This window comes from Lissotriton vulgaris, chromosome 4_1 (genome assembly GCF_964263255.1).
Source record: "Lissotriton vulgaris chromosome 4_1, aLisVul1.2, whole genome shotgun sequence".
NCBI lineage: Eukaryota > Metazoa > Chordata > Amphibia > Caudata > Salamandridae > Lissotriton > Lissotriton vulgaris.
This window is the reverse complement of record NC_141691.1, coordinates 614,089,205-614,113,586: the sequence shown is the minus strand read 5'-3', so window position 1 is coordinate 614,113,586 and position 24,382 is coordinate 614,089,205. Positions and strand designations below refer to the sequence as shown.

General features: G+C 43.2%; 1 protein-coding gene across 1 annotated transcript in view; it reads right to left on the bottom strand.

The window, feature by feature from the left end:
* Positions 1–24,116, bottom strand: part of POU6F2 (POU class 6 homeobox 2) — a 902,251-nt gene extending 878,135 nt beyond the window's left edge. Inside the window, exon 1 of the mRNA XM_086964856.1 lies at positions 23,933–24,116. Coding sequence (XP_086820982.1) covers positions 23,933–24,116 — 184 coding nt within the window. The remainder of the gene's footprint in view (positions 1–23,932) is intronic.
* Positions 24,117–24,382: the final 266 nt, after the last annotated feature.

Genomic DNA, 24,382 nt, shown 5'->3' with positions numbered 1-24,382 from the left:
ATAGCAGGTAGTTGAACGGAAAGAAATGAAGAATGGAGCATACTTATAAGCTAATTGTGTCACACCCCTAAATGCAAAGACAGGCAGAAAAACAAAACCTATGCAATGTTTAGAAATGCAAGCCTTAGAAACTACCCCAATAATTGTTTTGTGTAACAGAAACACCCAGCAGGCCAAAATATAGGAGGAAGCAATCAAAGCACAGCCTTTTGCTGTGCGCGTGATGAGCGAACAGATTGATGCGACGGGGTGTAGTAGTGCTACGTAGAGCCCTCTCTATAACTAGCCCTGCCTCTGGATATTTTAAAACATTTATGAGTCTGACAGCAGGGAGCTTTATACAGATAGGGTGCCAACTCAGTATCAATTCTGTGCCATCTTTCCCCTGGGTGCACAAAAAATTCAGATGTGTTAAGTGGTGCCATGTGCACGAATGGGAATACGCCCGTCCCGTCCCCCTTAAACTCAGACGCATGCCCGTGAGGGTTGGGAAAACCACACAGGCCAAGACAGAATCTGGGCCTTCTCTTTGCCTGCTTCATTTGATATCTGCCTTCTTTTAACATGAGGATGTCTGATGTATTATTCATCTCAAAACACACACCAGCTAGACTCACAATCAAAGACGAGGCCTGTTTTCTCACAAATCATTGGCCTGCTGCCTACTTCCAGGTAAAGCCTTCTCAGCAGCTGTTGACTTACTGAAGATTCTCGGTGCTGAATTTGGCTTGCGTGTTCTATCCTCAGACACTAACTAGGACTGACTGAAGCTGTCCCTTGATGCCAAGCTGAGGTGCCCTTTTTTGGCTCATTTGCCATACAAAGACCTTGATCTAGGTGTTGTGAGACCACGAACAATTCAAGCAGCAATCTCACTCAAGCAAGTACTTGAAGGGGTATTTCAAATATCATTCATTGTCGGAAGGAAAACCAATTCTATTTGCATAAAAATAATTTAATAGAACAACTAAAGCTAGCTCCACCTCACTTGCAGACTGTGCCCTTGTGTGGTTGTTATATATCAGGTACTGGTACGAATAATGCCTACCAAACCGCTTTTCATTTACGTCAGTGATTTATTTTAGTCAATTCAAGTATCTAGTCAAATTATTTTCATTCTTTTTTACAAGACAGTTTTTTTGTGCATATATACATAATAAGGGATTCGAAACGCGTCAACCACCGCAGGCTCTTTGCCATTGAGTAACGGTTGTTCCAAAAAAAACATTGTCTAGATAAGATAGGATTGAAACCTTGACTGATCTACTTTTCATATTATTTAAAACATATGACTGGACAAATATCATTTATGACTGTATATATGACAAAGGGCCTCATTCCAAAAGATTCTGAGCTTTGTTTCGTTTGGGTTTGTTAGTTGTATGTCTGAAGAGTGAAAGAGATATGTATATGTGTTGTTACATTGTAAATTTGTAAAAATTCTATGCAATTGCAAAAATATTGTGTTTTTGTATATAATGTATATATGCACAAAAAAACTGTCTTGTAAAAAAGAATGAAAATAATTTGACTAGATACTTGAATTGACTAAAATAAATCACTGACGTAAATGAAAAGCGGTTTGGTAGGCTTTATTCGTACCAGTACCTGATATATTAAAAGCGTTGATTTTAGTCCAGCATTGGCATTTGTGTTGTTGTTCAGTTTAATTGACTTAGCCTTGCTAGGGAGGAGTCGGGACCCTGTGTTGTTGCTCAGACGTGTGTGGTTGTTGGCATCTGTGGTTCAGCTTGGGGGGCTATGCTGTCCATGCTCTATCTCAGAATATAAAACAATGCAGGCTGCCATGCCCTGGGGTCAGCCTCGGAATGTGATTGACATCCTTGTAGTACAAAGGTAGGTTTAATATGCTAGGATAGTAGATCATGGTGGGAAATTATTTAACTCAGAATGAAAGCTTCATTTTGTATGGTGCTCAAGGTCTACTAACTTCTTTGAAGAACTAAAGGCAGGATCCCACAGAGAGATCAACATAGACCAACCCAACATTGGAAGAGCAATACCTTAAACGGATGGATTCAGTGTCACATATTGTCTCTGAAAGGAGAGCAAAGTAGAAAGTAAACCTTGGGGAAAAGTAAAGTTGGAAATAGTGAAGTCATGAGAGAAGATCTGAGGAAAACAGTGCAAAGCTGGGAACACAAACGTGCCATGGCATAAAGAAAGAATGCATGCCACCAAGTCATGAATTAAAAAGCACTCAAGAAAAAAAAAGTGACAGGGCAAGGAAGCTAATAAAATGTACTTTAGCAATGAGTTGGGTGAAAAAAAACAGGATTTGGACTAAGGAAGTGATCCTTTTGAGAAAAAAAGTGATGAAGAAAGCTCTTACAAACGGCTTGTAACAGATCCCTGGTACGCAGAACTTCTAGAAACAGAGAGCAAGTGACAAGCTTGAAAAGTGCTGCTGTGTTAATGATGGGGTCTGGGCAGGTTCCAGATTTGTGAACACTGAGGCATAGATCTCTGGCAGACCTGTTGGTAATCGGAATGTATAGTATAGGATAGAACTTTTTTTTCTATGGCCTACCCTGCCAAATCTAGGTCTTTGTTTACCACTCTGTGTTGTGCCTGCCTCAAACCAAGCCCATAAATCTGTTTAAAGGCTATTCCTGTGTTTATGTCTTTTGTGTGTTAATAAAACCAGTTTCTTGTTGTCCTAATGTATTTGTATTTTCTGTACTCTTCAGTTAATTTAACATTTATCACACTTTTAGGAGTTGTGGGGGATCTCAGTAAATTGTGTCCTGGGCCCCAGTTCTTTAAAGAAGTCTAGTATTTGAACTTGAAAAGAGGGACCCACTATTGCCCTAATGAAAATCTCTTAATTGCGTGCATGTGGCAGTGGCGAATTATTTAAAACAACATTTGAATTAGTTCTAGCTGCTTATGACAACTGGCTTCTAAATGTATGCATAAAAACACTTCATATATGTCTTGACTTGTTTTATGCTCTCCAAATCTATGCTTGATGGACATCATTGTAGGAACGTGGGTTTCTGTTGCAGCACCCTCTCCCACTTTTTGCCTGACTCTGATGCATGACTGAATGTGCATTGGGTTCCTGCTAAACAGGTTCCCAGTGCATGTGTTTTTTCACAAAAATTTACATTTTTCCCACAATTGGCACACCTCTGGCACACAATGGCCTTGTGACCAAAGAGGGTCTCTAATAGCTGTAGCCTATATTGTGCCACCCTAAGATACCCCTCACCAAACACATATACGCTGCCATTGCATCTTATGTGTTTTGGTGCAAATAAAAGTGAAGAGTAGAACTGGCACACACCCCTGGGTGCCAGGCCCACCAGCACTCAAGGGGCATAGGTAAGTCACCCCCACAGCAGGCCTTACCGCCCTAAGGTGGGATGCACTATATCTCATGTGAGGGTATAACTGTATGAGCAGATATGCCTGTATAGTGCCTAAGTCCATTCTTAGACATTATAAGTGCACGGTGAAGCCATACTGAGTACATGGGCTGGGAGCTTGTCACTACGAGTTCCACAGCTCCATGATGGCTTCACTGAATTCCGAGATGTTTGGTACCAAACATCTCATGTTATTGAGCCCACACTGGTGCCAGTGTTGGATTCATTAATTGTTTGATTAATTAATAAATGGACTCATAGGTCACCTCAGAGGTGACCCCTGCAAACCTACCAGACCACTAGTGTGTGCTTGACTGGTCTGCAGCAGCCTGCCACCTCTGAAAATGTTTCTGACCGGCTGAGGTGGGAACCTTTTGCTCTTGCGGGTCAGAAACAAAGCCTGCTCTGGGAGTAGGTGCTTCATACCTACCCCCAAGCAGGAACACCATAGAATGGCGGTGAGCCTCACGGAGTCCTGCTCATCATTCAAGTCTGCCCGCCCCGGTCCGACTCGGTAACCTATACCGTTGAGCGGAGGGCGGGGCAGACAAGAGCAGGACACGCCCAGGGAGGCGAGCGGTTAGCGCTCCAGCTCTCCACTTGACAGGGCTATATAGCCCTCGTCGGCCCAAGCGCGCAGCGGTAGCGCGCAGTGGGGGCGCCGTAGCCTGCGCCGAAGACCAGCCAAAGACCTGCCCGTCTGCGCCCGTCCGCGACAGGACGCGGCCGGGGGCCGGTAACCATGGCGGATCATCAGGCACACCAGCTAAGATACACCTCACAGGTACTACTGAATATACTTCACAACACTGCCAGTGACTGTCCTAGCAGGATGAAGGACAATATTGAAGGTCCATTCTCCTGCCGCCACTGTAGAACTCAATTTGAAGCCTCCACGAGTATGGCACACACCACCAAATCTTGCCTTCAGAACTACCAACCGGAAATAAGGTCTCTATCTGATGAAGCTATCACCACCAACACTAAGGCCACTAGTAAAAACGCCCTCAACAATAAAAACCTGCTTTGTAATATCAGGTCACTGTCAAAACATGCCGTCGAAGTATGGGATCTGATTTCCAGTAGGGAACCGGACCTATGCTTTTTAACGGAAACTTGGCTCAAACCCCACCTAACCCCTGTTATAACACTGGGAATCCCAACAGGCTACAAAATAGCCAGGGTGGATCGCCCTTTGAAAATTGGAGGAGGGATAGCGATAGTACACAAGGAGGAAATCATTGTTACAATTTTGGACGAAATATGTACCCCTGACCTAGAACTTATGATTTTTAATCTTAACTTTTCCACAAAATCTAGCAGGAAAGGAGCGTTAATATATCGCCCCCCTGGTCCATGTAAAAACATCTCTATAACATTAATGGAAGCTCTGGCACCTCATATATGCGATAACTCAGATTTCCTCCTCTTAGGGGACTTCAATATTCACAGTGAGGTAGCAAACAACTCTGAAACTAAAACCTTCATTAGTGATCTAAGCTCACTGGGCTTAAGACAGGTTAACAACGGGCCCACCCATACGGCAGGACACACGTTGGACCTAATTTTTACGAATTCTCTACAAATTGAATGTTCCCTCCCTTACCAAGTAGATTGGACAGATCACTATGTTTTAGAATTCTCCACCCCCCATCCCACCCTACATGCCCAAAAACCTCGTATCCTACCCAGTAAAAGAAGACCCTGGCACAGACTAACCCAAGAAAATTTTCGCAAAGCACTCGGAAAGCCCAGACTGAGTGGAAATGAGAACATAGACAAAGCCCTACAGGAATATGAAGAAATGCTGTTTCACACAATTGATAAGACCATCCCTTTAAGAACTTTTAAACCTAAACCAGCTCCTAAACAGGAGATATGGTTTTCGGAAAGTCTTAGACTATCCAAACAAGCCACTCGAAAGTTAGAAAAGAAATGGAGGGCCTCACTCCTAGATAGCGATAAACACACCTATAAAGAGTTTTGGAAAGCATACCACAAAGACATTCGATTAGCACGGAAGAACCACATAGCTACACAGCTTTTGGCGGCCGGCAATAATTCCAAGACCCTATATCAGATCCTACTGACCTTTACTAAGCCCACTGCTTGTGAAAGTCCGGAAGTGGCCTCACAACAATTGTGTGACAACATCTCCCACTTCTTTATCCAAAAAATCGATGCCATATATGACAAAATCTTACTCTCCAACTCGACACACAGAACCACTAATGACCCCACAACAAACCCTGGTAGTCCACCCCCTCCTGAGATCTCCCTCTCTGTATTTCCCCCTATTCAGATTGAGGAATTACTGGCACTCACGTCCCAGATAAAGAGTGGCTCACCCACAGACATTATTCCTGCACGTATTATGCCCACTCTAGCCAAAGATCTAGGACCTACCATCCAGAGACTTATAAATCTCTCACTTAGTACGGGGCAGGTCCCACTTGGATGGAAAAAGGCATTGGTCAAACCACTCAGGAAAAATACCACCATTCCCTGGAGTGAGCTTAGCAACCTCAGACCAATATCCTTACTCCCCTTCCTGGGCAAAATCACAGAAAAACATGTGAACAAACATCTGTCGAGATACATTGAGTCTGCAGGGGTACTGGACCCATCACAATCAGGATTCAGGCCCAAACATAGTACGGAGACCGCTTTAATGTCAGTCGCAGACGATCTGCATATGTACCAGGACAGGGGTTTCTCCGTTATCCTGGTACTACTATATCTGTCTGCGGCGTTTGACACCGTATCTCATTCTATTCTCATGGCCAGGCTGGAGAACATCGGCCTGAAAGATGATGCCCTTGAATGGATGAGAAGTTTCCTAACCAACCGGACCCAACAGGTAACCATGGGCAATTTTCGGTCAGAGGAAGTTGAGATCACCAAGGGGGTGCCACAGGGCTCATGCCTGAGCCCAACTCTTTTCAACATATACGTGGCACCCCTGGCTAACATCTTGAGAGCATATGGATTTGTTCCAATATCCTATGCGGATGATACTCAACTCCTCTTTCCCTTTAAAACCTTGACACCGGAGGTTAGGAACTCCTTCTCCCTGGGAATGAAAGCAGTGGCACTCTGGATGTCTTCCAACTTTTTACAATGCAATGTTGGAAAGACGGAAGTCATGTTGTTTGGGGGGGCAAGACGACTCTGGACTCCGGACTGGTGGCCACAAGACCTTGGCCCAGTACCAGAGCCAAAACCAACTGTTAAGAACCTAGGGGTCCGGCTGGACCAGGAACTTTCCCTCAAGCAACATGCCAACCAGGTGGTGGGATCCTGCTTCCACATAATCGGCATGCTACGCAAAATCTTCCCCCTCCTGCCAGATGCAAGTAGAAGGACACTGGTACAAGCCCTAGTCATGAGTCGTCTAGACTATTGCAACGGCCTGTTGCTAGCCGCCAATGAGGGAGTTATGGCAAGACTGCAGGTAGTCCAGAATACGGCTGCCCGCCTAGTCTTAAATGCACCCCCCCGTTCACCCTCTAAACCCCTACTGGAAAAACTCCATTGGCTACCTGTCAGACAGAGGGCAAAATTTAAGGTATGCTGTACCATACATAAAAGTCTTAATAGTATGGGTCCTGCATATCTGGCCACTAAATTTGTCCCCTACAAACCCTCCCGTTCACTTCGCTCGAGCGAACAGGGCCTTCTAGAAGTACCCAGGGCTAAGAAGGCAAGACAGGGCAATAAAGCACTCTCAATAGCTGGCCCGTCTCTCTGGAACAGCCTTCCCAACACCCTGAGGCTATGTACTGAATACCTTCCTTTTAGGAAAATGCTAAAAACACTCCTTTTCAATTCCTAGACAGCTTACGTTATCCTGATCGCAATGTAGCAGATGCCAAAGCGCGGAGATGCTCCTACGGGAGTCGACGCCAGCGCTATATAAGCCTGTAAAATAAAAATAAAATAAAAGGTTTTCTGCCCTTTGTTACACTGGCCAGGGCCTCTCCAGCTAGTGGAAATGCCCTCCCTGTGATGAAGCTCCACTTTTGGCGGCAAGGTCGGCAGGAAAATTAGAAACAAGAGCGGTGTATCCCCTCTCAGCCAGGACCACCCCTAAGGGGCCGAGTGCTGAAGTGACCCTCTCCTTTGAAAATCCTCCATATAGTCTTGGTGCAATCTAGCGAATAGGGTTACGGGTACCCCTCCCCAGAGGGAGTGGACTTGCAAAGAGTGTATTCACCCTAAAGTTAAGTAGTCCATTGGCTGCTACCTTCTAATCCCGTAAAGCCCATAAATTGAGTACTTGGGAGCACCCCTGAACCTTAATCCTAAGATTACCGATGACCTACGAAGAAGAGGACAAAGAAGAGCTGTGCAACAGCGAGGACTGAAGACACCAACTGACTTGGCCCCAGCCCTAGCAGCCTGTCTGCAGCCCTCAAAGACCCTGCTACAGAAGAGCAACTCATCCTGCAGCCCAGTGACCTCTAGAACCCTAGGAGGACTGCCTGCCTTCTAAAAAGACTCCTGATCACCCATGGAAAGCAGACCTGTCCAGAAATAAAAACAAGTTTAAAGACCAAAGTTCTGCCTGTGGAGCTGTGAATTTGACAACCTCTGCACCCGATGCCCACGGCCCAAGTCCAAGAGGCCACCAGTCCAGAAAAGATTCCCAGCGATGCTGAGCAAGAGTTCCTCATAGGCTGACCCCTGCCGGACTCCACATCAACACCGACAGCCTCTGCATGACAACCCCCCAACGGCGACCTGCACCGGTAAGCTGATTTCCGATGCCAAAGGACATCCCTGCACCCGGAGCCCCTGGGCCTAGGGGAGATCAACACATGGTGTCCTGATGTCCCAGCACATCCCAACTTACCTGTGCAGCTATAGGTTTCTTTAGTCCAGCCTCCAGCCTCCTGCCCTCAGCCTGTAGCTTTTTTCTGACTTCAAGATTCTCCATTGGTTTGCATTGGGCATCCGACGCTGTGTTGGCACTCTGCAACCAGCAGCCCCTGTGCCGCTGAGGGTGTAAGTTTGATGCTGCCTTGTGACGCCCCCCCCCCCCCTCCCCTGGTCTTACTGACTGGAGACTGGGTTACCTAATCATACTCTTAGTAGTACCACTTTGATTGTCCTCTTTCTGTATTGGATAACATTGGATCCAGCACCCGAGTTTGATCTTTTACCAGGCCAGCCCAGTGCCACTGGCAGTGCAGTGAGGTCACTTACCTCAACCTTGCCAGGTACTGATTCTTCATCCTTCTTCATCCTTATGCTCAATACCGTAAATCGTTTACAAACCTGCATATAGCTGATTGTGTTTCCTCCCAGGGGATAACATTGTACTTATTGTGCACAGGTTGCTGTTACTGATCATGGCATTTGAAAAGCTATGTGCCAAGGTTCTACATGTCTTTTGCTATAATGGAGTTCTCCATGGGGACAGGGTGCGGTGCCAGAAGAGGCAGAGGATTTGCATGTATGCGTGACATGCAAGGGTTCTGAATGACACTAGCTGGTGTATTCGGTATGATGGAGCCTGCTTCTTGCATTGGATTAGCATGGGGGAATGGAGGGAAAGGCTATTGAGCAGTATTTCCAATGGGCAGAGTAGTAGCAGTATAGTGTTTGATATTGATGAGTTCGTAATGGTGAATCCTCTCCGGTAGTATGAGTGGAACCAACATTATGTGTGTGGAAATGTCACTTTGGCAAAGTGGGCATTTCAATACTTGGGGCTCTGTGTGCCTGTAGTTCTGTCTCCAAATTCACATCTGGATGTTGTGGGGACAGCTTCATCTGTGTATTCCTGATAGAAGGCGATAAACTAGGGTAGGTTCACAAGAAACTGAAGACCTCTAACTCTGAGGGGCCTTTCTGGGACAGTTATGTGGCGGGGGAATTGGCACCTGCATTTCAAGGGGCAGGGTCTTGGCTCTACTAAAGATAGTGATGAAACCTCCAGGGGTGGGATGGCAGATAGGGCAAAATTTAGAGAGGCCCTGCACATTTAAAAGGTGGCATTTTGATCTATTTGTATCTTCAAATGCCATTTTGGCTATAACTACTGGGGCTCGGGCCTCAGAAGTTAAAAACGCTTTTGGATTTGGAACTATATCACTCTGGTTTGGCACTGGGATATCGACACGAGGAATCTTTAGGGCATGGGGGACTGCAACTGGAGTATTAACAGGCGTGTGGCTGCCTTCAGTTTGTGCTCCAGTAAGGGGACTAGCACTTGCTGGATTTTGCCTGGACGTTGTTGGCCTGCAGCCAAGTGCCAATTGTCACAGCCCGGATCCTTAGGTACTCTCCATGGGCCAGGTGGCTGGCCTCCTATCCATGAGATCCCAGGGACACACAGGATCACCCATTTTGAACAAGATCATAAGAACAGTGCAGGGGCGGCAGAAACTGGTAGAAGTGATCGTCATTTGGGACAAGGACTGTCCTGATTTACACAATCATCATACTGTGCAGAGTGTGCTTGTAAAGATCAGCAGCTCACCTGAGGTACCGGGATGTGAGGAGTTCAAAGAGTGTGTGGTAAGCTTGCAGAGTGAGTTTGATGGATCCATGCTTACAACCAGGGGACCTGTGCTAGCTTGCACTCTGGAGCATGTGGTGCCTGAGGGGTTTTGGGGGACCTGAGCGGGGAGCTGAGATTGTCTTTGACCTCCAGTTCGGGAGACGACGGTGTTTGACATCGCAGCCTCCATCCGAGGTCGCTGCCTCCCTCTCCCTGGACCCACGCTGCAAGGTACTTTGTCATGGAGAACATTGTGTCGGGCCCGAGGGGTCTGGTGTGCCTTGTGGCCACCTACGGCTGACTGTCAGGGGCTACGACAGCTCACACCTCCACTTCAGGGGAAGCATTTCTACAGACTTGGAAGCGCACCAGCTTTCTGGGTCACAACCTTTTGTCTACGGTAGATATCGACCTGGCACTCATGCAGGTGTCGATTGGCCTCTGATTTTCTAATCTGGATTGATAAAACTAAGTAACTGTTTCTTTCCAGTTGCGGTGGTTCAGACAATCTAAGCAACGTGGTATCGTTGGCTGGTGTAGCTGAGTGACTGAGTGGCTGGGTCACAAGGCATAGTCATAGATCTGTGATTGCCTGACCATTGTAGCTATTGGGGGTATGCGATATTGGGGAATGTCGTGTTGGATGAATACCTCTGAATAGGGCATATATGTTCATGTAATTCGGCGTCTATTGGGAAAGTTCAACAATTGCATATAACTGTAAAGTGTATATACAATGGGTGTGTCATTTTGACTTCTGCTACTGGAAAAGTTCAAACACTGCATATAACTGTAAAGTGTGTATACAATATGTATCTTGTTTTGATTTCCATGTGTATGTAATACAAAGAATAGAGTTTTATACAAATGGGAGGAGTCTTTATGTAGCGTACACAGTGTGATGAGAAGGTGGTATTGTGCCAATACCTTACCCTTGGGCCCTGAATATGAGACTGACTTCTTGGTGCCAAGCTACCCAAGGCTGAGCACAAGTTATCGAACATGTTTATCGTACTCATCTTTTCCAGGACGTGGATTTTGACTGGCTTTGATGTGTCCAGGCCAGCCGGGAACCGCTGGGTCTGTAAGCCCACGTGCATTTTGCCAGAAGTCTTCAACAGTTTGACTTGTCACTCCATGGGTGTTTTCATAAACATGGCCTGGCCCTTTTCCATAATATTCTGTTTTTGAGGTATGTTTCACTAGATGCTATCTATGGACATTACAAATGCTCGAACACTGCTGCTTGAATTTTCTGACCATCACATTGAAATGCGCTTGACTCAAACTGTCAAATCACATTTTCATCCTAGAGTATTTAGTATCTGCCTCTGTTTTTACACAATATTCAGGACAAATTTACAGCAATAGTTTTACCTGAAATTCAGCATCACACTGTAATAACATTAGGACTAAAACCTGCTGCTGCATGGAAAACAATCCACTCCCACCAGCACCTATCTCAATGAGATTTGTGATACATGACATCATGCAACATTTGACTTAAATCATGACTGCAATAGCAGGAAGTGATCACGTGGTGCATTGTCCAAACAAAGGTTAAACTGCTGCTCATGGATTTGCCATGTATGGTCTGAAAAAAGTTATTAATTAATTCCTCATCAAAGAAATTGTCCAAATGCTCCAATGTGCAAAACAAATGACCAGTGTTTCATTCATGTTAGAAACAGCTGTGGCCCGTGTAGGTAAGAGGGGTGGGGAGGTGAGGCCGGGTGGGGCCAGGTTGGGGTAATTTCAACAGATGACGACGAGGGAACATTCATTATTTATTTAATTTTCTCTCTTCATCGTCTGTCAAAATCACCCACCTGGTCCAACCGCCCCGCCGCTCTAACCCGCACAGGTCACAGCTGGTTACAAAAAGCGACTCTTCCACCATACTGACGTTGCACCCACATGGGCCGGCTTTCTCACAGTAGGCACGGGATTGCTCTCTATTCGACTCAAATACTGTGGTATTTGCTCATTAATTGGACACAGGTGTGATTACTGCAAGCCAGCTACATCCTCTTCACTACATAAGTGTGGTCTATTAAACTTACATTAGAAAATCATAACATTGTACAGTTCTGAAAATAATGCTACCATTATCAAGGTTTGCATGGGCATGGAATCATCACATGCTGATAATCATCTATATACAATATAACAATGTAAGGCAATAGAAAAGTGTGCAAACAATAGATATATACACAAATGAACTCCAGTAATCATAATCCTAATCACATAATGTTATCATTCCTCGCTGCGTCTTCAGCACATAGGTTTTTCTATTAACTTAAATCACTATATGTCAATTAATCAATCTTTGATAGTATTGGTCCATGTCACTTACAATTGCCTTACAATAATTATAAAAATCTTAACCACATCAAGCCCTAATGGAGAATCCTTGCACCAAACTAGTAATCAATACCAACACTCTCTTTACCAATTGTCCAAGTAATCCTTGCAAACATAAGATTCATAAAGTAAAGACTGTCCCTCAAATTGCACTGCCAGAGAGTCAACAAAGGCATTGCCTACATTAGCAGCACCGAAGGAATGCATCTGGATCATGAATTAAAAGAATAAATTAAGTCTTTCAGTTTTCAAGCATAATTTTAGGTTTAAAGTTGAGTTTCTCTGCTATAACTGTGATTTAGGGGCAGAGATACCAGAATTTACTGTACCGGATGATATCTCTGCACCTACATCTGCTTACTAAAAAGTAAGCACATGGAATGGGGAATAACTAAGCAGACTCCGTTTTCCTGGGCAATATTTCGCACGGAAGTTCCTATTGTGTGTGGATTCATTTTCATGTTCAGCACCTGCGGTGAGCAGGTGACAAATATAAATGTAGGGGGAAGGTGGGGGTCTTGGGGTGGAAGGAGGGGAGTGGTGAGGGATGTAGAGGGAAGAGGAGTATGTGGCCAGGCAGGGGGGAGTATTACATGCTCCCCTATGCCTTAAAGTGGGTCAGGCAGGGGCTAATGTCTAGGGTTGGATTATGCTTGCAGTTCAGCCCTTAACAGATTTTACCAGCTATTTTTCCCTCCAGTAAAATCAGGTGTGATGTTCGAGCATCTGGAAAAAATAGTTGTGGGAACACCAGTCGTTATCAGATGAAGCAGTATCCCACCTGGGGTGTAGTGCAAACATTATTTTTAAAATGCTCAAGTCCTGAATTCACATCTTGATAACCCACTAAATTAAAAGCATGTCATTTTAAAAAATTGACCAAGCGGGTAAAGTATGATTACACAAAAGATGCACCTTTTTGTACAAAAGTACAAGTCTGAGCTGGTATCTCAGATTTTCCTTTTTTTCTCTTTTAGATGGCATGCAGTACACAAGTTCTGTAATAACATATTTTTTAAAAATTAGAGGCAACCAAAAACATAAAGTTTATCAACTAAAGTGAAGCTGCATCACTATCACGTAAAAGCTTTAATCCACAATCAACTTGTTTCAAGCACTGAAACTCCCAATCACATGGGGGTCACTCCTAAAAAAGGAGTAAAGCTTCCCTTCTTCTGGATCCACCCAAATGTTTGGCTGCAAAAGTCCTAGAGACGCTACCTGAGGCACCAGAGTCCCACGCCACCGCTTCTTTCTTGTGGAAGTCTAAAGACCAGCTTCTTTGGAGAATAGGACCCCGATAAAGTGATCCCCAGAGATGTATTATTTCCGCTCTTCTCACTAAGAACTTTGATTGATTCATGAAATGCAGTGGTAGAGTGATGTAGGTCTATGGCCGACTCCATAGGGGGGCCAGACTTTAGCGGTCTGTGGCACACGCTAGCCACATAACTAGCTATAACTCCTGGATCGCCTCCTATTCCAGCAGGAAACCACATTTTGTGGATGTAACTCTAAGCAATCACTTACTTTCATTCAAATGTATTCACCAATACCCTGTGCTGGTTACACACAGCAAAGCGTTCTGACATGGCCCGCATCTATAAAGCATTTTGTTTCACCAGTCACTTTGGTCAGTGCGGTATATAATGTTGAGGTGCCAGGATGAGAAGGCGCGGGTGTGGAAAGTGATGCTTCAAAAGTGAAAAGAATCATGTTGCTAATTACAGAACCAATGAATGTAATTTTTTAATTTGTAATTTTAGTTTGAGAATAGATATGAGACAAAGGCCAGGAATGAGAGATCCTTTTTATGCTAGCCATGGCTATCTACAGCTGATCTTTCAGACGAGCTGCTTCAGCTAAAAAGATGGATAGCCAGCCAGGCAGGCAGGCAGACAGACAGGTGGATGGGTGGATGGACAGACAGATATAGTATGGTACGTGTTAGTTAATCAATAATGTTTATTCTATCACATTTTCTTGGTATTTTATTTTATTGTGTTTTAGGGATTTGTGTGGTTGGGCCTCAATTCAAGAAACAACACAGCTCTATGCATTTTAGAATTCACCTCAGGAGAGGGTGAATTTCCTATGTCTGATTTGGGAGGCGGGCAAAGACGTTTTAAGGCATGGGCTAAGTGGGCTCTGGCTTAAGGCCCCCGCCTTTTAGGGGGCCTCTGATAAAGCCAGATCTGTACTGCAGAGTCATGCCTTGATGACCTTGAATAATGTTTAAACAAATTGTTGGAAATTGCTTTTTTCTATCATTTATTTTTAATGTGTGAAAATCTATTACAGACATTTTGTAGGCAAAATGTCTTTGTTTCATGCAACATCCAAGTAAGAAGTTTGTTTTAGATTAATACAGGACCTCACATATGAGAAATGGGAGGGTGTGAGAGAGATTATTTCCAGTAATATTAAGGAACTGCTGCTGCGTTACAATACTGAAAACACACATCACTGCCCCTGAATATCAGATGTAGACACATTTTGAATTTACCCAGAGAGGGGATGAAAGAGCTGAAACTGGATCATAAACTCAAAGTTGTTCCGAACAGAGGCCACCAAATACATTTAGCCCAGAGCCTACAAAATTCTTAAAACGTCCCTGGAGAAGGGGGTGGTTTAGAAACACAGACATAGAGAAAGTGGTCAGCATGAAATAAGGGTCAACCTCCAGAGGGTCCAAGCTGCGAATAATGTTCAATCTATAGACACGGAGATGATAAGACTTCCCAAGGAGTGAGGAATGAAGGGCCTTGGTGAGCACATTTAAATGTTTCCTGCTGGGATGCCCAAGAGATGCTGTGGGAAGAGCAGGAATTGTTATCAACTCTTGAATTAACTTGAATGCATTGGATTCCAAAACTCATCTGTAAGTGAAAGAAGCCGTCATTGCCTTGAATGGCCCACATGCGATTTTTTAGAGGATATAGGGCCATATATTTCAACACATATCTCCATAGATACAGAATGGACAAAACCCTTTGATACATCTGGCCCATATTTCTCAGAATGAAGTTTGCCAGAGAGCTCGGGAGGAACGTGGAATAGTAGTTATGTTTCTTACTTTCGAGTTTGGACACTCGTGGCAGCGTTTTTACTTGGACAAAAACTGAGAGTTCAAGCAAATAGGTTTGTCGGCCCTTGCCGGTTTCCTTAAGAGCAAACATGTAAGGCACAGACAAGCAGAACAGGCATGGTGACCAGTGTTAGCCTGCAAGAAGCCTGAGGCGACTCAACGTGTTCTGCTGCGCCACAGAAGCCGGCGCTGTGATGCTCAAGCCTGAGGTTTGCATGTCATGGCTCATCATGTGCTCACATCCGGGACCTTTTAGAAGAGTACAAACAAGTGCACTGTTCACTTGGAGGAAAGCAGGACATGGGTGTTTCCATCTGCAATCAGTGGATGGGAGCTAAAAGTACAAGGAAGCCTGTGCTTAGTTGGTAAATAATAAAATGTATAATAGTATTGATAATAATGATATCAATAATGATGATAATAATAATAATAATAATAATAATAATAATAATAATAATAATATTACAAGCCGTAGCTTGTCCAAGCCTGTCGCTGGCTCTGCTGGATGCAGGGATTGCTGAATATTGAGGCTGCCTCGTCTTGATTGCACCTCATGTCCCTCTCTTCCACCATCCTGTCACTTTACCGCTTTCTTGCAGATTATTTTTCATTTCTCTTTCTCCATTTCACTTTTTTGCACTGTACAAAAGTTTGATGATGAAAAATGTGTCCCGATTACCAAAAATAAGTGCTGGTGCCCAGCACCTGCACAACTTTAGCACTAACAAATTGGTTTTCCTAATACAGCATTACACACTTAGAAAACTAATCGCAAGGTTTTATCATTTTCACTTTCAGATGAGGGCCGGTGGATTTTTTTGAGGGTTTTCCGTGTTCGCACCTGCAAGAGGATTGCAGAGAGCACATCCCATCTGAAGAGACCATTGAAAAAGTCTTACAAATATATTTCTTTTTCTGTAGGTCTCAAAGACAGAAAAGTTGATTGATTTGACTGTCTTCATAGGCAAATAAACTGACCTTAAAATTGTAAAACTTTTTTGCGCTATTTAATTTTTATTTAAAGAAAATTCGGTCCTACAAACATAACGTGCTGTCAGTCACTCCACGCTGCCTACCATGATAAATTCTCACTCGACATCAGCTTTAGCCTCCACCTTAGAAGTCTGCAGGGAGAAATACATTTTAAAGTCTGTATTTTTTAATGAGTCAATATCATTGCAGCAGCACCAGCAGGGCATGTTTTATTCAGGCAACACGTGAAAGGGACGTTGAGGATTTTAAACAGAATCATACAGATGCATATCTTAGCACTTTTTGGCATTCAGAGAAGCAGAAACCTAGACCATGTGGGATGGTTGAGACCCCGCTGGACTCCGCCAAGCCCCAAGAGTCCCATAGGGCAGTGAGTGTCTCTGCCCTGTCGTCTCTCAACATGATGAAGGTCAGAACGCCATTGTCATGACAAATCACAAAGCCAGACCATGACTTGCAGAGCCTACTACAGTACCCACAACTGCATCCTATGTAAGACTACTATTAAAATATAAGCAAACCTTGAAAGCCTGAAAATGCATATTATTAATAAATTGGCACTCAACTGAACTGAAAAAAAGACCTGTAAAGCAAACTTTACCAAAAAGTAATGTCAGGATGTTTTGTATTAGAACAACAACATGGTAAGCTTTTAGAGAGGTAAATTCCATGGCTTGTTCACAAGTAGACCAATGATAATGCAGCAAGGTACTGATTGCCGCCTTGTAAGTTATCTATGGCAATAATGAGGTCAGAAAAGTGATGCTCAGACCATCCTATCTCTGACCAATCTATGTCAATGTCATCAGTCACAAGACAAGATGTTAAATGCATGCAGTCACAAAACTCTGAATCTTGAAGATTTCATGGAACAGCAAAGTACCAACAGAATGAAACTGGAGTGTATTCAAGCTATGAACCTTCTGTTAGTAATTAAATAAAAGATTTGGTGAAACAACGGCGAAACCTTTCTGACATGTCTCTGATGTGGAAACATTAATAAATGACACAATGCAAACCAAGGTCTGTTTCACAGAGGCAGACTTGAGCATTGAAAAAACAGCTCTGTTTTAGTACTGCTTTTGTTCTGCTTATTTTAGCTTGATAAAGATTTGAAATAAGGTTTGCTCGATATCATCAAGATGAAATAATGCACTTGAGTCTTGTAGACACACAATAAAGCGCCCACATTCAGCAGAGGCGAAAGGCTCTCACCTACGACTAGCGGCGGCTTGCGCCATACAGCAAGCTATGCAAGCGTTCTCGCTTTACTCCTTTTGTTTGTCGTTACAATACTATTGATACAATGACAATATGGGGTAAACGCACTCTCAACAGGCATCCTGAAGGCAGGCGGAGAGCAAGGCTGCACAATGATCCTTTAGAATAGTTTGCAAACACCTTTGCCACAGAATACCATCAAAAGAGAAACTTGGCTTTCTTTATACAATATCAGGAAAGCGAGCCCAACGTTTTAATCTACAGGACAGCCACAAATGTCGCAGACTTTTAACGCTCGTTGCAGTAGGGTAGCGTTCAGTAAAATATTGCGGGTTTTTGTGGTCAATGTCAATCTGAATCTGGAGTCATTTTCATGAATTGTTTGGGAGTTTTCACCTGTTTTGGAATTGGATTTAGTGCATCAGAACAGACACCCTGTGAAAGGCTGCTACAATACAATGGCATGTGCCATCAGGTTCTAGCAGCTCTCTCTCCCGCTTATCATCCAAACCCCTTTTTTCAACAACACCTACATATTTGAGACAGTCATGGTGTGTAATCCATGCTCTGTCTCTTTGTCGGACCTTATGTAACAAGAAAGTCTTCTGTTTGTGGGGTTGAATTATATATAGCACCCCTCCTTCCTTTTCATGAGCTGATGATTCTCAAGGGTGCCCTTAGCAACAAAAGCGTAGACCTGACCTTCATTCAAGTATAGAGTCTAAAAACGCCAACATTGGACAGTCCGTTGAAATACCCAACAGTAAATTCACAGAAGGAATTGATAAGCTCAAGAACTCACTCAAAATAAATACAAACAATTTGTGACTCGGGTACCAAAAAGAGCATGCCCGTGTGTTATCAGAGAGCAAAGCAGTTAGATGCAGTACAATAACACCATTCAATTGGTAGGACAACTGCATCAGTTTGAGAGGCTACAAAAGTCCAATGCATGCCGGCAAAAGGACATCAAGTGAACATATATGGTCTTATATTTATAAAAAATACTGAGGAAGCTCTTCTCGAGCCCCTGTGTGATCACTTTTATATAGAAAGCATGCATTTCGCAAATTCAGAATTAAAATAGCAAAATTAAACCAGTGGTGAAAAACATTTAATGTGCGACAGAACATTAGCTTTGGTTAACACAGTCATAATATTGTGCCCCTCTAGTGTCAAAGCTAAAAAAAAGGGGGTGCCAGTCAGGGAAAAATTGCATGACCACAGATTTTTGCAAGAAGTACTATGGGAAGACAGCTTTTACACAGAACTATGAAGGTAGTCGTTTATCTGGGCGTTTTTTACTGCATGGATGCACTTACATCTCCCGGCAGGTCGCTACCGTAACATCATGTTGTAGTTCATAAGTTACTCATGCAGCGGTTAGCTGGTGCCGATTCTGTGCTACATACAAATAACCAGGCAGAAGCATACGCATAAAAGAGAATCTTGAAAAGTACACTTCCTATTTACTATGGTGTTGGGGGGACGTTATCTCTGTGAAAATGAACAGTAAGAATGTGTGCACAATTTCACACCTGCTATGGCTTGTGAAATATCTCCCTATAGCTTGTTTCAGATGCGAAGTTGTTATGAAGAATGACTTGCCCTCTAAGTGCATGTATGTTACTGGTACTGTCTTGTGTACTATCAAAGGGACTGAATTGAAATTCAGAACTTCTTTAGGGCAAATTAGGTGTGAGCAGCTTGAAATTCTCTAGAACAAGACCCATCATCAGTTCCATTCAATGGTGAGGGCACGTGTGCAAAAGGTAAGACCTTGCATACAACACACAAATCTACCATGACCCCTAATGGAAATATTCTGCTACTCTCTGAGTTCTGGCACAACAAATACAAATAATAGAAAAGAGCCCTGGAAGCAAACCTCTCTGTTAACATGACACTGATGCAGGCAGTACTTGTATTTATTTAATAATTAAATGGTTAATTAATTTATTTATTTAAAACACAGTGGCCCAACTTTTTTAGTAGTCCACTCGTGCTGCCAAATGGCAGGATTGACAAACATCAAGGCTACTTAGTCTAGATGCCACATGCCTCTTTCTCTCATCCCTGCCGCCCCGTCTCTTTTTACTCACTCTTGCAGGTTATTTATCATTCATGCTGTAATTTCTCCTTTGTCACTGTTTAGACACCCTTCCCTTACTCTTTCTTTCTCCAGGTTCTACCTTTATCTTACGTGCTTTGGTTCAAAGTCTGATGATAAAAAACAAGTCTCCATGCTCAAAAATGAGTGAGATGCACACAACCTGCAACCAGCTGCACAAATTAAGCACCAGAGAATGGCCACCTGGGATTTGGAACCTCGGTGGATAGAGGGTTATTTTTGACTAGAGGGTCTGGTGGATCAGAGTTGAAGTAAAACCTTCTCAGAGTTTGATAACCGCACGATTGTAGACACACACACTCTTCGTCTCATCCTCTGTTTCTGGCGGCCTCTTTTCAGGTGGCCTTGCAGAAAGAAGGAATTTACTTGTAGTCTGTTTTTCAAAGGAGGACTTGTCAACTGTTGCCACTAACCTTGTGACATTTGTACCACATGATAGAAAATTTGATACAAAAGTATTTCGCAAAAGACAGTGATTTTTGTTGCTTTTGAGTACCTTTTGCCTCATTTTGTAAATATATGCGACCTTAAATCTTTTAATTGTGTAAAGGTCACTCTGAACTACATTTTAGCTTCGGACTTCTTACACAAGAAACCATTACATAAGTCCTGTCTAAAGCACTTTAAGTACAAGTAACCAAGGGTACATTCTCTTTGCCATAAGAAGGACAGGCGATGCTGTGAACAAACTCTAAACCTCAGCCCGCCATTTGCATCAATAAATCATGACCTTTTACAAGGTACCCTCATGTTCCATCTGCATGTGCTTGGGTTCTGTTAGTACTATTACATTGTTCCTGATAAATGCAAAATGTTGCTAGGTCTGCTTTTCTCACTCCTCACAATAAATGCATGCCTTTTTCAAGGACCTTGAGGAGATATTTTGTGAACGTTTCAGAGCTGGCACACAAATTGAATTGTGTTAGAAAGCAAGAGAGCAGTCGTGAAAGGATGACTTTGAACAGTAGCTTTAAATGTAGATCACATGAGCAACACTTTAGACAATACATAACAGCTCTTCTAAGAGAACTGTATAAAGCAAGTCACCAAAATACTAACATCTGAGTTTTTTCTTGGTGCACAATTTCAGGTCTTTTTCCCTTCAGAGCCTTTAGGAGAAAGTGTGGTCCTAAATCAACATACCTTATGTTAAAAAATCCAGTAGAGTAACACTGTGACCCACGTGTATTTCCCCACATTTAATTTACATTACTGCGCTCTTTTATTGGATATGAGAATGATATAAAATTGTCATTCATATTCGGTTGTGACAGGATTTGCAAAATCTACCCAGGCGACCATGAACGTAACTGCATTGTGTACTGTGTGCTCCAAGGACCTGCATTTGCTCCTCAGCGGAGGTTGAGCATGCCTTCCGACAGCCTTATGGTGCTGTTCTGTGCGGATAGGGCGAGATGCTGAGCCGACAGTACGCACATGCAGACTCCAAGAAAACACATTCATGCTTCAGGGCAGACACTCATTGACAATGACTTTGGTAACACCGCGTGCACCTAAGGTCACACACAGTCGCTCCACTATTAATCACATGTCACTATGTACAGAACCAACACAAGTAAATTAGGTTAGTCCGCCACATACCCATATGCTTTATCATTTTTACCTTTTTTTATGCATGATGACATTTTTTTGAAATATTAAATGCTGCCCTTCCCGACCAAATAAATGCAAGCTTTTTAAGTTAAGTTCTTGCATAAAACACATATTTACTGTGCTGAGTTTACATGTGTACTTTCTATTTTGATCATCAAAGTTCTGTCTTAGGCATGGTGATTAAAAAGATTCTTAAAGAGCTGGACAGTTTATACGTTTGTCACAAGTAGTACCTCTAGGTTTAAGCAAGATCACTAGCTTTCACTATAAGGAATTGAATCAAAACAGGAACTTTCAGGGAACAGGGGTATACAGACACTGTTGTCTTCCCAGTCAGAAAAGATCACTATGCACAAATTCAAAGGAATGAAAGATAATTTTACAAGATTGCTCAAATGGCCAAATATAGCATCCCATTTTCAAAAGAATCGTGGACATGTACGGAATTGACTATTTATATATTGCCTGTTGTATATTATTTGACCATTCACTAATGAATATAATTTAGCATATTATATTATATAGATTAATAATGAATATATTAACATCATTGCCAGAATGAACTTCTGTATTACTAATGTTAGGGCTAATCGGAGTTTTAGCTCTGAGCACCTATCTTTCCCTAGAACTCAACTTCATGGAATTATTATCAAACTGCATAATTGTATTAGGCGTAAATATCACGTATTGACACATTATCTAGTTGAATAACCTACAGCCAAGCTGTGTGTTAATATTCAACACATGTATCCTACCTCAAACTGAACACCATGGTCTATATATTCATAATACCCCAACATCACAACAGATGGATCCACCTTCAAGTGCTTTAAATTTACATATACAAATATGTTAAAATGCAAATACAGAACACACTAATTATGTCTAAATGAGAATATATAACAATTATACATGGCAGTCCTAGCTGGCATGCTGGAAAGAAAGAAACATATTACGTTTTATAACTATCAACCTAGACTTTAGATGGTGTTGTCTGTATGAATTGACTTATTTCGTGGACAAATAAACTATTCAATAAGTATTTCTGGGGAATTCAATTATTCAATCAGTATATTGTATACTAATATTTATCTCTCTCCATATATATATTTATATATACTAATATATGTATATACATACATATTTATAATCTATATACAATCTCTCTCTCTCTCTCATATATATACAGACACACACACCTATATACATATATATTTGTGTGTGTGTGAGAGAGATTTTCTATGTCACCCCTACATCCATACTATTTACCATCATGTGCTTAAAGAAAGTTCTTGGACTGCAAGATGACAGGCCATGATGCCCACACGTGCACACTCTGCCTAGCCTCTATATATGACACTGAGCTATGGGGGTGAATGAGGTGGAACACTTCAGTGAACATCAGATCAGTCACACTGACTGGATGTCACTCACTACAGTGTTGCTGCAGCCCAGGCGTCTGAAGTGCCTGTCATTCACGCAGGTGCCTGTGCATGCCTGTGCACCTCTTCATCCAGAATGCACAGGTGCGGAGTTAGAGGCGCTCTACAGGTGTCTGTGATCAGGTGGTGCTGGTAGGGTACAGACCCTGATTGCTCGCTCTTTTATGAAGCTCAAACTGCTATTAACCCCCCCCCTTGAAGTGTGCCTGGTGCCTTCGAGCTAGAGAGTCTCAGACACCTCCAAAGCAACTTTAATAACCATATACTTTAATAAAGAAAATTATCTTTCCAACTGCACTGTCTGCTTTGACTCGTTTCCTAACTTAATTTTAATTTAAGAATGACCTTCTAATGACTTCACTTTTAAATACTGTCTATTTTATTTTTTTAATTACTAAGGATATTTATAGCACGTTGACTCAGCCGAATATAGCAGGTGAGCGCTTAACAGCGAACAAGGATGGAGGGGACTGTAAAATGCATAACAAGTAGATACACAGTTACCTCAGTTGGGTGGGAGATTGAAAAGTTCCAAGAATGTATTTTTGTTGTGTTTGTTCAATTTAATTTGATCATGAGTTGTATATTGTAGTGGCTCAACACAACATTAAAAGTTTTCCCTCTTCTTTTGAGACAAACTTTGTGCGTGTGAACAACTGTCAACTCTGTCCACCCACCATTCAAATTGCGGGCTTCGCCTGCACCTGCCACACATAGTTACATCCTGACCCTTTATGGTCCATTTGTTTATTTCCTTAGATTTTTTCCTAATCGACAATTTCTGATCACAAAGACCAGATATGTGCTTTGTTCGACATCACTCATAGTGCAGGCCAAACATAAAACATTAGAAATGCCAATAAAACTTAGTTTTTTTTTATTTAATGTGCCCGTTTCCGCCTGAAATATATTATGGGCAGTTTTTTCAGACCGACAGGCTCCAAGCGCTAAACCCATGTTGAAAGGAGGAGCGAAAAAGTGTAATTCCGTACCCTTTCATGTTTCCATATATACCGTTGCAGTATGGGTCTAACTAGGCATTGCATGGTTACATGGTACTGTACACTAGCGCGCTGTCGGGACACAATAAATGACCCTGGCAGGAGTAAAAGGAGGGGGTGCACCGCGGGACACCACAGCCCTGTGATGCAAAACATGTAAACACTCAAGCGGACTCACCGAAGAGCTTGCCGGGGGCCTCCAGGCTGTCATCGGGGTTGGCGGACTCGGGCAGGGGCTCGCTCGGGGGCTCGCTCAGCTCTCCGTCTGAAGTGGCCGCCGCCGCCTCCTCGCTTCTCGCCTCTGCCTTCATCTCACTCCGCAGCGACAGCAGCGCGGGCTTGCTGACTTGTCCAGCTATCATTGGATCCTAGGGGTTGGTGGGGGAGAGAATAGGGAGCCGGGAGAGGGTGAAAAAAAAGTGTCAGAGCGCTGTCGGGGGGACGCTCTCTGCTCCTCTCAGGCACACACGCAGAGGCGCTCTTATCTGCGGCTGCTCCCGCTGTTATTGCCGGCTGCAGTCAAGTGAAGAGCTATTACTGTTCCGGTGGCTTTTTCATTTACCCCCCCACCCTGTTAAAGCTCAGCTGCCATGCGGGGATTCGGGATGTTGGCGGGGAGGCAACTTCT